The sequence below is a fragment of the Suricata suricatta genome, chromosome 4, assembly GCF_006229205.1.
Source record: "Suricata suricatta isolate VVHF042 chromosome 4, meerkat_22Aug2017_6uvM2_HiC, whole genome shotgun sequence".
Classification (NCBI taxonomy): domain Eukaryota; kingdom Metazoa; phylum Chordata; class Mammalia; order Carnivora; family Herpestidae; genus Suricata; species Suricata suricatta.
Window position 1 is genome coordinate 71,785,687 of NC_043703.1, and position 15,045 is coordinate 71,800,731.

Genomic DNA, 15,045 nt, shown 5'->3' on the forward strand with positions numbered 1-15,045 from the left:
AGCGAGCAGAAACAAAGCTGTGCACAGTTTCATTGATTATTACTCTCAAAGTAGCCACTGTGGCATTTATTTCAAAAGTCATAATGCCTTCTGGTTCAGTTTTGAATCTCTTCTTCCTTTTATTTTCTTTCCTTTGTGCTCTCCCTCTCAATACCAAGCCTAATCTTGAAGAGGAAAGAAGTGTGTAAAGAAAGTGACCCTGCAGGAAATCAGGGGGTGATGAGGACACGGGCAGCTTGCCTGCTTTGCCTCGGTTATTTCCTTGGTATCTCCAGGATTGGGGGGGCCTGCCCAAGAGGTGTGCGGGTGGGTGTTTCACTGCGGAAGCCTTCAAATATCAGTTCCTGAGATGAATTCCCTTCCTCCCTCCAGCAGGTGCCTGCAGTCACCACTCAGGTGCAGGACGGGGATGATGATGAGTGCATGGAAAATTACACTGCCTACCATTTTTTAAATGTGAATCATCCTTAATGACTAGTGGTTATGTGTATGTGTTTTCTCCAGGCTAGCGGAGAGAGGGTGGATTTAACCATTGCTAGACCAGGGAAATCCCAGCCTGGGAACCCCGTCCGAGACGCAGGAGCTCAGAGTAGCAGCCAGCATCATGCACAACCGCTGTACCACAACAGACCCAGCTCACATAAGGTGAGGTGTTTTGTTTGTGTGTTTTTATCCACCTGCCCTCAAGGGATCATGGGTATGAGCCGGTAAGCTCTAAATGAGGCCTGTTCCTCCGTTGGAAAAGGTGAACGCAGGTGTTCGGGATGTGAAATGTCCCTTTGGCCACCTTGAGAGTCCCTCTGTAGTCTCCATTCCCCAGAGAGTAGGGATGCCTTCCTAGTAAGGAAGTCCCTCGGTCAGGCGATTGATGAGAAGTGTTCAGTCTTCAAGAACAACTTCTATTTGTCTGATCCTGCTTGAACATGGGAATCATCTTGGTTTGCTCATTTAAATGTAACAGTTGGTTATGTGGTTGGAAAAGCATAATGAAGCCAATGATCGATGAATTGACACCTAGCCATTGGGTAGGTTCCCAACAACAGAGTTAGGTATGTGAATCTTAAACATAAATCCTGCATTCTGACAGGCACATGCATAGCACATTTGTTTGTATGTTATAGCTAACAGGAATACCACCCTAAATCATTTTAAATTCCCATATGTGGGGCTTTTCACTTTATCTTTACTATTTCACTCGATTTATAATATACTCCTAGGTCATTTATCCATGCTGAAGAATTTCGATACTGCCTCACGTTAGTAGTAGTAGTAAAACAGTGGTAGTTTCCTGCATCCTCAGTTTCATTGACCTCATTTGATCTTTCATCTGAACTCAACTTCCTGTAGGCCAGAATTTTTAAAGCAGTGATGTTTTTCAACTGTGCAGAAATAGCATGTAGGAAACTTTCTGTGGTTTTTAAGCAGACCAATACGTAAGTTTTTATTTACTAGAGTAGTGTAATATTCCTTAAGGAAAATGACCTCAGAAGCTCAGAGTTAGCTTAAAGTGGCTTCTTTGTGGAAGTACAATTTGAGAGGGTCTCCCTGGTATGTCCCAGGGCGCGAGTATTTTTGGCCCATCAGGTTCATCTGGTTCTCTGAGCTGAAGGATAGATATGTCACCAGTCTTTGGTTCGGTTAGTGCCTATAAGAAATTATAACCCCAGACTTGTTCTCATTTCTGAAAAGAAAATGAAATGTGTGAAGAAAACCTTTTGCTTTCACAGTGATGGCTCTGAAAAAGAATTACTGTTTCAAATAGGAACTTGAGAAGGAATTGTTCATATCGCTGATCCTTGCTTTATAAATGATTATATATATTTTTTCTCTTAACTCTACTAATTCTTATTCTTTAATTTTTTGTGGCTGTGTTTTACATAGCAATGCTGAATTAAGTCTTATTCTAGGTCCTCTACACACCTGGTTGGTGGCAACAACCACTTGAACTATACTACTAAGCATTAATTTAGTAATTTACTACTAACACACAGCATTTGTTATGTCAAACCCTGATTTAGAAAAATAAAGGTCTCCTAGGGACACAGACATAAATGCATCAAAACAACCTGTTCAGCGGATAATCATTGTTAAAAATTAAAGCGCGTGCTAGTCTGCATAGCTGCTTGAATAAACATTCATAAAGTATCAGACCCTTTGAAGTTTCATGAAGCATACCAAGTATAATCTGATAAGTTTGCCTAACATGCATACATCTCAGCTACCTAGAGAAATAAAACAACACCTTTAATTGATTAAATACATGATGGTCGAAACTTCTCACATCAGTGTACTCAAGGCTGAGTTTATGGGGGTTGTCTTCATAATAAAGTGGCTCTTGCCCAGTGTGGAAGGATGCTGACGTAGATTTCACGGGATAGGATACTGCCGTTAGACATTTACAGGTTTTCCATGAGGTCAAAATTTCCTAGGATCACAAGGCTGTAACTACCAGTAGATCCCTGAATAAACAAGAGTGGATTCCAGGACAGAGAAGAGCAGACAGAGTTCCAGGGCTTGATTAACAGACATGCACCTGTCAGTTCTAAAGAAGTGCCACTAGAGGAAATGTTGCAATTCTGTAACTATAACTCATGCATTTCTGTGTTGATATTGTTAATCATGTTACCAGTTATCTTGTTGTTACAATTTCTCTTATAGTCGATAAGTGTCGGGAATCTTTTGAGGCATTAGCTTCCAATATTACACTTGATAGGATAGTACCTGTGTAGTATGGACGCATATCATCAATAGACAAGTGCTTGTGTCCGTTCAAATCCCAGTGCAGTCACTTACAGCTGTCTGATACGGGGCAGGTTACCTGACCTCTCTCAGGTTGGTCTCTCATCTGTAAAATGGGGCCAACAGTAGTTTTTATGTTCAAGATCATTGTGAAGTTTAAAATGAATAATGCATGTAAAGCCATTAGCTTCACACACAGTAAATCTTCAGTTAGTGTTAGTTACTATGGCTATTCTTATATCAATATTGCCTACATACACCTTGGGGTTTTTTTGAGTTCTAATTTAAAAGAAAAGTGATGTTTTAAATTCTCCCTTTCTTCTAGGAGTGACTTGATAATAAGTACAATAATAAATGTCAGTAAAACTTGCCTTTTCCTGAGAATATAGTTTGCTGGGAATTTATTTCTCTTCAATAACTTTTTCAAAAACTCAGTTTATATCCTTGTAGCTTTTCATGAAGGTTTCAAAGATCAATTCACACCTGCTTCCTGATTCACCTTTCTCATAATCCTAAGAGTAAGAATCAGAAGATAGGTCTTTAGCTTTTTTCTGGCAATTAACAAAGCCCACACTTTCCTGTCCTACTACTGTCTACTTTTCTTCCAAGAATACAGGAGAGAGATGGAAATAAAATTAATTGACTCTATTTCAGAATCTTAAAACTCAAACACATTTATTTACTTTTATAGAATTGATCATATCCTGGAGCCCAAGGTTCATAATACAAATGATGTGCTTATTTTACTTCGACTCCCGAGTACCCCAGTCTTGAGGTTGTTTTTCATCCCAGAAATAGTCGTATGAAAACACAGCGGTCCAGGTTTTGAGGTTGTGATCCCTGGCACTCAGCGTCGTGTGTGTACCGTGAAGAACTAACTCTGTATTACTTCTATAGCAAGTGATTTTAAAAATGACTTTATAACCTCTACAGTCTTTTTCCTTTTGTTTAAACTGTCTTTTCTTCAGCTGTATATTATTTGTTATCCAATCAGTTTTCCTCTCATGTTTTAGGATCTTACCCAGTGTGTGACATGCCAGGAGAAACACATTACGGTGAAGAAGGAGCCGCACGAGTCCCTCGGGATGACAGTAGCTGGGGGCAGAGGAAGCAAGAGTGGTGAGCTGCCCATCTTTGTGACCAGCGTGCCACCTCACGGCTGCCTTGCGCGTGACGGCCGAATCAAGAGAGGTGAGACAGGCCCTCGAGCAGCTTCATTGCATCTTCTCCCTGAGTTCAACACATTTCAAAAAATAACAAATATCTACAGTATTTCCCATTAAACGTGATGTTTTTTTTAATCCTTTGACATGTCCCTTCCAGATGGGAGTATGAAACCTCTCTTATTATCAGATTAGAAAAATGCCTAATGTAAAGGAAATTTGCTGAAGTTTGATGAAGTTCCCATTATTTTCTAACAGTCACTCAGTTGGATTCTTTATGTTGGAAGAGACCCTCGAAGAAGTTTAATGGTCCTCACATGATGGCAGATTGGATATGCTGAAGGACTATCCCACTAAAATAACAAATATTGCTTATTTAGTAAAGTACCTCTGTGGGAGGGGTCTCACAGAAGAGGTAGAGTGGAAGACAATCTGAATAAAAGGCATAGTGTAGGGATTAATTCATTTATAATTTCATACTCCCTACCCCACCTTCCATCAGTACCATATAATTTAGAGAGGTAGGGGTGGTGGTGGTGAAAACAGCATTCTTCATACACTTGGTTTGTTCATTTGGGAAAGTGAGTCTTCATAGCTGTTTTTCCAAGGATGAAGTTGGATCCCTACCTCACGCCATATATAAAAATTAACTTATAATGGAATCAAAACATAAAAGTAAGAACTAAGACTTTTAGAAGAAAACACAGACCATAAACCCTCATGACCTTGGATTAAGTAATAGGTTTCTTAGCTATGACACCAAAACACAAGCAACATAATAAAAATAGGTAAACTGGATTTCATCAAAATTACACATTTTTATGCTGCCAAGGACGCCACCAAGAAAGCAAAAAGAGAGTGAAAGTGAAATCCACAGAAGAGAGGGATATATTTGCAAATCATGTATGTGACAAAAGACTCCTGTCTAGAATATATAGAGAACTCTCACAATTCAATAACAAAAAAGACACATAACCCAGTTTTTAAATGAGCAAAAGATCTGAATAGACATTTCTCCAAAGAAGATATACAGACAGACAAAACTCACATGAAAAGATACTCAGTGTCAGTTGATGTTAGGAAAATGTACATCAAAACCACTTCATATCCAGTAGGATGAATACAATAAAAAAGACAATGACAAATATTGGCAAAGACGTGGAGAAACTGAGACTCTAAGACATTGCCAGTGGGAATGTCTTGGAAAACAGTGCAGCAGCTCCTCAAAGTTGAAAACAGGGGTACCAGTGACCTAGCAGTCCCATTCCCGGAGAGATGAAAACATACGTCCCACACAAAAATTTGTGCATAAAGGTTCATAGCAATATTTTTCATACTAGTCAAAAAGTAGAAACAACCCAAATGAACGCCAACTGATGGACAGATCAATGGAATGTGGTATGTCCATGCAGTGGATGTTATTTGGCCATAAAAAGGAGTGTAGTATGGACATGAGCTACTCTATGGGTGAACCTTGGAAACGTTATGCTAAGTGAAAGAATTCAATCACAAAAGACCATGTGTGGTTACGTTTATATGACATGTCCAGAATAGGCAAATCTGTAGACACACAAAATGGATTAGTGGTGGTTCTGTGCTGGGGAAAGAAGTGATTGCTCATGAATATGAGGTTCTTAGGGGAGGGATCCAAAAATAATGTGTGCTGATTACCCAACAATCTGATTATGCTAAAAACCATAAAATTGTACACTTTGAGTGAAATGAATGGTATGTGAATTATACCTTAATAAAGGCTGCTATTGTCTTTGAAAAAATGTTATTTGCCCAATTGTGGAAATTGGGGTAATTTTATTTTCTTCTGGTTATTTTATTATGTTTTCTAAGTTTTCTGTATAAAAGAATATTTTGCTAAGAGGTGCCTGGGTGGCTCAGTTGTTTAAGCTTCCAACTTTGGCTCAGGTCATGATCTCGTGGTTCACGTGTTTGAGCCCCACATTGGGCTGTGTGCTGACAGCTCAGAGCCTGGAGCGTGCTTCAGAGTCTGTGTCTCCCTTTCTCTCTGCCCCTTCCCCACTCCGTACTCTGTCTCTCTCTCAAAAATAAATAAAAAATTAAAAAAATTTTTTTTTAAAATGTTATGCTTTAATAATCTGAAAAATACCTGATAAGTTAGAAGATGAAGATTTTCCATAGGCTTTTTTGGTACCTACAAAACTAATCTTTTCTGTCCTAACCTTTTGTATAATCCTCATTACTCTTTTTTTTGTATTATATTATTTGCCAGGGCAACAGATACTTTTTTTCTTCCTCAAGCAAGAGAAGATGTTCAAATCACAAGTTTCATTTCTTTGTGTAGGCCCAAGGATATCTCCTCTTTATGTATTCTGATATGTGCGCAGCGAGCAAACCATATAGGGCTATCTTCATGTACAAAACTGTGTAACTATAAAATATGCTAAAAATTCATTTCTGAGAGCAAAGGATCAAATAATTTTCGAATAGAAAAGAACTCTAGAAATCACTGACGCTCAGAGAAGAGAAATGATTGTGCCCAGGGCCTGTACCTCCGCAAGCTACGTCTAACGATTTGGACTTCCAGTCGAATCACAGTGCCTTTTCCTACGTATTATGAAATTATCTTAAAGTTTTGAATTGTTCTGGAATGTTCTCCATGAATTGGATTTTTCCTCAGGATCGTAAAAATTACTGAGATGTAAGAAAATGGTCTTTTACTTTTTGTGAGTTACCGGACCTAACCTTGTTGGTTAATTTACAAATAAGAGGCTGTCTGGGGAGGTAATCACTCGGTAGCACATCTTATTTTTCTTGTTTCTTCCTCTGAACAGGCGACGTGTTGCTGAATATCAATGGCATCGATCTGACCAATCTGAGTCACAGTGAGGCTGTGGCCATGCTGAAAGCCAGTGCTGCGTCCCCTGCCGTGGTCCTGAAAGCCCTCGAGGTCCAGGTTGTGGAGGAGGCCACGCAAGCCACGGAGGAGCAGCCGAGTGCCCTCAGCGAGAATGAGTATGACGCCAGCTGGTCCCCGTCGTGGGTCATGTGGCTTGGGCTTCCAAGGTACGGGCCGCCTTTGACTCCTGTGGGCTGGTCAGACCTGCATCCATTCTCCATTTGTGATACCGTAAATGTGCTCACCCAGGGCTGGAAAGGCTTTCGTCTGATAAAAGTGGCAGTAGCAAATGAAGTGACAACAGGAAATGGTAACTTTGCTTAGGTTATTCTATTCTAAAAGGTAAATTTAATAAGAAGAACTAGGCCTGAAAGACAGTATATCTATTTACAAAACTGAATAGGGCTACCAGGGGTGCTCCGTCGGTCAAGCATCCAACTTTGGCTCAGGTTGTGATCTCACAGTTCGTGAGTTTGAGCCCCACGTCAGGCTCTGTGCTGACAGCTCACAGCCTGGAGCCTGCCTTGGATTCTGTGTCTCCGTCTCTCTCTGACCCTCCCCCCTCGTGCTCTGTCTCTTTCTCTCTCAAAAATAAACATACATACATACATACATACCAAAAAAATGAATAGAGGCACCTGGGTGGCTCAGTTGGCCAAGTGTCTGACTCTTAATTTCACCCCAGGTCATGACCTCATGCTTCGTGGGATCCAGCCCCACGTCAGGCTCTGTACTAACAGCATGGAATCCCTGCTTGGGATTCTCTCCCTCCCTCTGTTTCTACCTTACCCCCACTTATGCACACACTCTCCCTCTTTCTCTCTCTCTCAAAGTAAATAAACATTTAAAAAAATGAATAAAGCCATCTGTCCATTCCTACTAAGGTCTATAAGTGGACCAGCCATGAGATTTGGATGTTCAGTCTCTTGCTTTAGAAACGCTGTCATTTGGGGTACCCGGTTAAGCATCCCGACTTCGGTTTAGATCATGATCTTGTGGTTCATGAGTTCGAGCCCCACATCAGGCTCTGTACTGATAGCTCAGAGCCTGGAGCCTGCTTCAGATTCTGTGCCTCCTTCTTCCCCGCTTGCCCTCTGTGTCTCACTGTCTCTCAAAAAAAAAAAAAAAAAAAAAACTGGGGAAAAAAAGAAGCTGTCATTTACCACCATGCATTCTGTTACATGCTTTGTTTTTCACCAGAAAAACTAGGTCAGAGTTTGGGGCCTTTCCCTATTCCAGAAGCTTTTCTAAAATCCCTTTCTTAATCCTTTTAACTCCCCCAAAGGGCAGGATGTGAAACGCAGGTTTTACTAGACAGGAGAGTCTTTAAGCCACACTATTGGTGTTCAGGAGTAGGTGCGCCTCACCACCTCAGTGACGAATTCGCTGCATCCTGATTGTCGCCAGCCAGGACGCTCTGCAGTTGGTCTGTGTCTGGTCATGAAAGCATTTGCGTCCTCCTGGTGATGCCCATCTAACTGGCCACTGAGATAGGAAGGACGTGTATTACTGTCGTTGTTTCCAGATCACTGTGGATTCTTAATGTACAGAAGAATCCTAAAACTGAACTATGATGAAATATTTGGATTCTGGACCAAGTATGACAATGACTGCTTTTTTAAAAATAAAAATAAATAGGAATGCCAGTTTCTGAGCCACCTAGCTCCATGTGGATTTAATTTTTAGTCACTAGCATTTCTATAGTGCTGTACAATTTATTTAAAAAAAAGTACTTTCACTTAAAGAATACCAGAAAGTGCACAATGAATGGAATTCATTTGTCTGTAATCTGACTTACTAACTTGTCCTCTTGGTTGAAAATGACGAAAAAGGCCTACAACTAATAGAATTCATGTGTCAGGGTCCTGTAGAGATGGATTGAAATGGTTGCTATTACACGGCAGACATACTGGCTCAATGGTGAGGTTTCAGCCGTCAGCAGGAAGTGCGTTTTTTTTTTTTAAATACTCAGTCAACTCAAGTGATGTTGACCTGTTACTTGGAACCCGGGAAGTCAGGAAGGCGCCCTGACACCCCTGCAGGTGGGCAGGGGTCTTCGGCTGTGCAGTGACCCAGCTGGTGCACACCCCTGCGGTGACCGGGGGAGACACACACCACCCGGTGCCCCTCCAGTGTCCCTTATCTGTTTGCCCAGCCTCCTTCTGGGGTCCATGCTCCACCCGTCATGTTCGCAGCATCTTCTGGTGTCCCGGGAGGAGTAATGAATATTCCAGATGAGAAACACACAGGACAATAAGGTCTGCTTTGGGCTCCACCTATATCAGAAGAGCATCGTCAGTAAAGGTCACTGTTCTGTGGCATTTGGGGTGGGGGTATCTCTGGTGTGTGCAAACCTGTACTTACAGGCACGTGTCAGAAGGGCCACGATTCTGGGGACGGGCGGCCCCTTTAAGCAGCTTCGCTTCTTCTGACGGTGGAAAGTTCTTCCAGCGCAGCGTGCTGGCAGCGTGCCAGGCGTCTGCATGCAGACAGAACAACGGTTCGTTTCCCGTTTTGACCACTTTGTGCAGAAGATTCAGAAAAATGAAAATAACCTCCGTTCCTCCTAAAGTACCAGGCCAATGCATGGGGACCCTGCTGTCTCTCAGAAGCCTTTTTAAAAGCCCTTTTTATTGGTAAGCTAAGAAACGAGACCAGATTAAAGGGTTTGGCATTTCAGAGATCACATCCAGAATTGGCTTTATTAAGAAATCTTTTTGATAGATTAAAAACAGGAAGCCTTGCTGTAGAGGACTTTATATCAGATTTCATCTAAAAAGGAAAGATACATGTTTCCTTTTTTTATATATTTTTTAATGTTTATTAATTTTTGAGAACGAGCAAGAGACAGAGTGTGAGCGTGAGGAGGGACAGAGAGAGAGGGAGACAGACTCCCAAAGTAGGCTCCAGGCTCTGAGCCTCAGACTCAAACCTCAGGCTCCAGGCTCTGGGGCTCAGACTCAAACCGTGAGATCATGACCGGAGCCACAGCTGGATGCTTAACCGACTGAGCCACCCAGCTGCCCCAAGATACTTGTTTGTTAAAGAGAGATTTTTTTCCTGTATCTTTTAGATGGAGGTTTTTTTTTTTTTCTATTTTTAAGTTTTTATTCACTGCTTGTTCCCAGATCCATAGAACTCTGAAGTGTAGCATTTTAACTGGAGCATCTCAGTGTCCCTGGTTTACAAAAGGGGGTGGAAATGTTTTGGTTGTTTTTCCCCTATTTTGAGTTCCCTGTGTCGTCAGAGTCACCCTTAAAATGCATTTCAGTGAAGGAGGAGAGAACAACAAATAACTCACATAGATTAAAAAGAGAGTTTTCTGCCTTTTTTGGAAAGCTATATAATGCTCCCCTCTTTCATTTGAGTGCTGAGATCAGGGGCACTAGACCCCTTCTGTGCCGCTTTTTTGTAGATACAAATTGTGTAGATACAAACGGATGTCAGAACCGAGGACACTGTTGACAGTGCAGTGAACAAACACAGGAACAGAAACACTCGATACAAATGCGTGCGGTGCCCCTTGTAACCAGGGGTACTTGGCTGTGCATGAGTGAGTGTGGGGGGGGGGGGTGTCTTCACCCGGGAAAAGAAGTCTGAAAAAAGTGGGAGAAAGTCCAGTCTACGTAGGACCACATCTGTGCCAGAAAATGGATCGTCGGCATTTGTGTTTGGAAGGAAATAAAGGATGATTGGAATTCATTTGTCACTTGGCCCCTTTCCCTTCCCCGGTAGTGACAGGATGACCTGGTACGGAGTCACAGCAGAGGTGAACAGGGTATTAAAGCCTCCGCATTAATTTTTTCTTGCCCTTTGTGTTTATTACAGCTCCCTTCACAGCTGCCATGACATAGTTTTACGAAGAAGCTACTTGGGAAGCTGGGGCTTTAGTATTGTTGGCGGATATGAAGAGAACCACACCAATCAGCCTTTCTTCATTAAAACCATTGTCTTGGGAACCCCTGCTTATTATGATGGAAGATTAAAGTGAGTCTTAATTATATCTGATAACGTGATTCATAGTTATTGTGATGGGCGCCATCTTGACCAGGGGTCAGCTCCACACCCAGCCTGTGGTCTCTTCTCATGAATAAAGTTTTGCTGGAATGTGGCTGCATTCATTTTTCTACACATCCTCCATGGCTGTCTCTGATCCACCGTGGCGGCATGAAGTCATTGCAACAGAGACCACGTAGGCCACAAAGACTAATGTGTTTACTGATCAGCCCTTTATGGAAACAGTTTGCCAGACCAGCTCTAGACTGAAGCATCACTTTACCATCTTGCCTCTGATGGCTCTTGTTTTGTTAATCTAATGACAGGAACCCAGCCCGAGTCATCTGATTGGCCACACTGTGATAGCACACATCCCCCTTAGGTCCAGACCTGTCATTAGATGACTCTGCTCTTTTTCTCCACAGCACTTACGTCTGCCTAACCTTATATATAATCTATGCAAGCTCCGTGAGGGGGTGGGAGGGACTATTGTAGTCCTGGCCGCCATGACAGTGCCTTGTGTATATAGTAAGGTCCCAGTAGATATCTGATGAATGACTGTGGTGGCCCACATGTGCCAGGCACGGTGCCGAGTGCTTCGGAGGGTTTCACCAGTCTCCTCAATGGCCCTGTGAGGTAAGTGTGCTTGTTGCTATTCCTGATTGATCGACAAGATAGCCCGGTGTCAGAAAGAGTAAGAGGCTTGCCCACGCTCAGGGAGCCACGGTTCACACCCAGGGCTTGTCTCCAGAGCCTCGCTCTTAACCCCCTTCTGGAAGTCCTCAGCCAACCTCGCGCAGCCTCCTTTCCTTGTTCAAAGCTCAGGTGCTGAGAGCGGAAAGAGGGGCTACATCACGAGATCCTACAAAGGGAGAGGAGAAGGGTGACGAAGTTCTTAGTGCTTGGTTTTTGTTGGAAGAGCCCGTTCTTAAAAAGTAACTGGACATACTAGCCAGGGTGCCACATCCATGAGGAGTGCACACGGTTGGCAAAGACAGAGTGCCAAGCAGATAATCTGGTCGAAAGTTGATCAGGGTCAGTATGCTCTTGATCGGTCTTATATCGACAGAGATGGAGGGGGAAATCAGTATTTTAGGCAGGAGTAGAGGCAAAACGAATGATCTGTTCTCTTGGCTAAGTTACTCCACCAGTCTGGATCTCGGTTAATCAGTCCAAAATTTGCTTTCCACCTCCTACTAAAGTAGCTAACAGTAAGATAGCATGTTGGTGTAACAGACTAAAAGAGCAAAAATTATAAAGGCGAGGAAGGCCTTTAGATTTGTCATCCATTTGTGATAATCTTGTCAGAGGACAGTGAGCGTCAGCAGCTGAATGAAGTCTGTCTTATTCTCAACGCAGTTGAACCCTGGAATGAAGAGAGAACAGTTAAAATAATCAGCAATCCCTTCCAAATGCATTCGTTGGTATTTCTTAACGGGGCAGCACATTTATTCTCCGAGTTACGTTTTGCTTACACTTCTATGAAAATTCTGCCCATCCCCGAAGGCACCCAGCAGCTGTAGGAGAGGTGTCCTTGCTTGGCAAGGGAAGGCCAGTCTAGGCTGAGCGATGGCCCCAGATGTTTCGCAAAGCAGATAACACACCCGCACCGTGGACAGCAAATGGTTCAGCGAAACTGAATTTCGCGCTTAACAAATCTCAGGATAGTGTTTTCGAATCCCATGAAGACCGTTAACAGCCCATTTCTGCTCCTCTTTGTCCAGATGTGGCGATATGATCGTGGCTGTCAACGGCCTGTCGACTGTGGGCATGAGCCATTCGGCGCTCGTTCCCATGTTGAAGGAGCAGAGGAGCAAAGTCACTCTGACGGTGATCTGCTGGCCCGGCAGCCTGGTGTAGAGTTCGAGTCCGAGGCCTTCCTCGTTTGGGCTCTGGGAAGAAACCCCTTTCCTCGTATTGTGTTTCTGGCTGGGAGCTCCTGACACCGCCAGGCCCCGAACCACAGAGATTGTCCTTGTGTTGTTATTTCAATGGCTTTCCTCAGGTTGGCCACATTTCTCTTAGCCTGCAAGCAGTCTCTCACTAACCCTGGTAATAAGTTCATATTTTTAGAATTCGGACCCTCCGTTGTCAGATTGTGACCTAAAGGAACAAATGAAGTCTTCCCGGACTGTGACCGGCCAGCTGGGTTGGAGGACATGTGACAGTGGCCTGCTCTCAGTAACTGGTGCACAGGATGAGGTCCACGCACCCCAACACCGGTATCAGGGAAGCCAGGCGCAGTAGCACCGCTGTCCCTGGTGTCACCAGTGCCACGAACGGATCCATTTTAAACTGAGATGGTACCCCTCCCCCTCTTTCCCCTTCGGTGCCAACATTTCAGAACTTCATACCACTGATTAAGTGATTTTTCTGACTTATTTTATTTTGACTTTAATCTCTTAGTACTCCTAGATGATGAAGACAGAAGTCTGACCCTGCTAAAGAGCTTTTTACAAAATAATGTACCAATAATCAGAATACTGGATAATAAAAGATCACATTTTCTGGGGACAAAGGAATTCGGGAGGTAATTACAGTTCAGTGTAAAAGCCGCACTTACTTGAAGACGTCAAGTTTCGTTTCCAAAGGAATGTTTTGTTATGCAGGAAAATTTTGAAGCGTTTTTTTTGCTAAAATTCATTTTCTAGCGTTTGTATCGTACTTCTCAGCAGTCTTTACCGGACGTACTTTCTGTGACTTATGTAGTTAAAGTAGATAAAGATAAAACCGTATTGCTATTCAATCCACATTCGTATATATCACAAGTCCGTGTAGAAGGTGTACGAGCTTTATTTCATTCTGAGAGAGCTTTGAGTGTTTCAGACACCCTTATTTCCCCCCCATCATTTCTTGTGAACTTAACCTATTTCAGGAAAAAGACTGAAAAGTCCTGGATTTTTATCAAAGATAGTGTGTTTAGGACGTTTAGTATCTTTCAGTCAGTTCTTGATCACTAGGCTATTTCTTATTTTTCTAAATGTTTTTGAAAACTACAACCAGCCCATTTTGTTTGTCCTTCATTCCACTTGGTTGTCCTTTGAAGAACACCTAAAAAAGCAAATAAGATTTAAAAATATATATCTTTATATTAATATGATACATACTTGAAAAAAGTTTCACTTAGAAACCTAGTTCAGAACCTGAGCTCATTTACAAGTGACCTCTGTAACAGGTGGTATTGATTATCAGAGAATGTATTTCCAAAATCCTACCGTAGATTATGAGCATGACCACTTTATTTCCAAACTAGCAATTGCATTGCTAGGGCTTATTGTGGCTATAGCATGTCCCTGTTAGATTTTTAGTGATTTTTTTAAACAGATCTCTTTTGGAGAAATAAGAAGTGGCAACAATAATTGCTACTGATTTATTCAACCCTTTCGCTACACTGTATGGTCGACATATAACTAAGATACAGTGGCATGCCTCGTACAGTATATTACTGTTACGTGATGATTGGCTTTTGAAGCAATTTGGTATTGAAATGCTTTGATATTCTAATTGATGTGGAACAAGTTTTTTTTCCTGCTCCCCAAATAGAATTTTATATCCTACTTTGCTATTTTTTTAAATATTTTGTAAGAATGCATCATTTCTTAGGGAGCGACCATCCATCAGCAAATACCGTAATGGCTACTTTGTTATATACAAAATACTTACATTGAACCTGGGGGTACAATGTAAAGAAGACACTTTTTTCCACATTATTTTTTACCATGGAAAGCTCAGCCTCAGCTGAAGCCAATTTGTTTTTCTTATAACGTGATAGCTTTTGGTCAGAATGATATTTGGTGATGGAAACTTGTTCATAATTTATTGCTACTGTTGAAATATTTGAATTTCCTCTGTTTAAGCGTAAATAGTTCAAATATTTTGATTTGTTCTGTGCCTTTGTTTAAATTATTTCTGGATTTTTCAAATGTGTTGAAATAATGGTGTGATAATCATTCAGGATGGGAATAAAAGTTATCCTTTCCGTAAGAGCAACGCCGTCTCCTTTCTTGGCTCCACACGCCATCCTTGCCCACACCCATGGCGGCGGCGTCATCCTCCCCGCGTCCCACGCTTCAAATCCCAGAACCACACGTCCGTCTTCTGATTCTTACTCCCGCAGCCACAGCGCCTGCATCCCTGCTGACAGCTGCACGCGTGGCCCACACGGTGCCTCCAGATCCATGCTGCCCAATACGTGTGGTGACACACGTAAGAAGCACGACGATCCCAACGATAATACCTTGGCTTCTATAAAACAGTATTTTTTTAACTTTTATT

General features: G+C 42.2%; 1 protein-coding gene across 1 annotated transcript in view; it reads left to right on the top strand.

Annotated features, from left to right (window-relative positions):
* The window catches only part of LNX2 (ligand of numb-protein X 2), a 73,853-nt gene extending 59,093 nt beyond the window's left edge, over nucleotides 1-14,760 (top strand). The window contains exons 6-10 of the mRNA XM_029936911.1: nucleotides 505-645; nucleotides 3,753-3,930; nucleotides 6,710-6,941; nucleotides 10,603-10,761; nucleotides 12,495-14,760. Coding sequence (XP_029792771.1) covers nucleotides 505-645; nucleotides 3,753-3,930; nucleotides 6,710-6,941; nucleotides 10,603-10,761; nucleotides 12,495-12,630 — 846 coding nt within the window. The 3' untranslated portion in view covers nucleotides 12,631-14,760. The remainder of the gene's footprint in view (nucleotides 1-504; nucleotides 646-3,752; nucleotides 3,931-6,709; nucleotides 6,942-10,602; nucleotides 10,762-12,494) is intronic.
* Nucleotides 14,761-15,045: the final 285 nt, after the last annotated feature.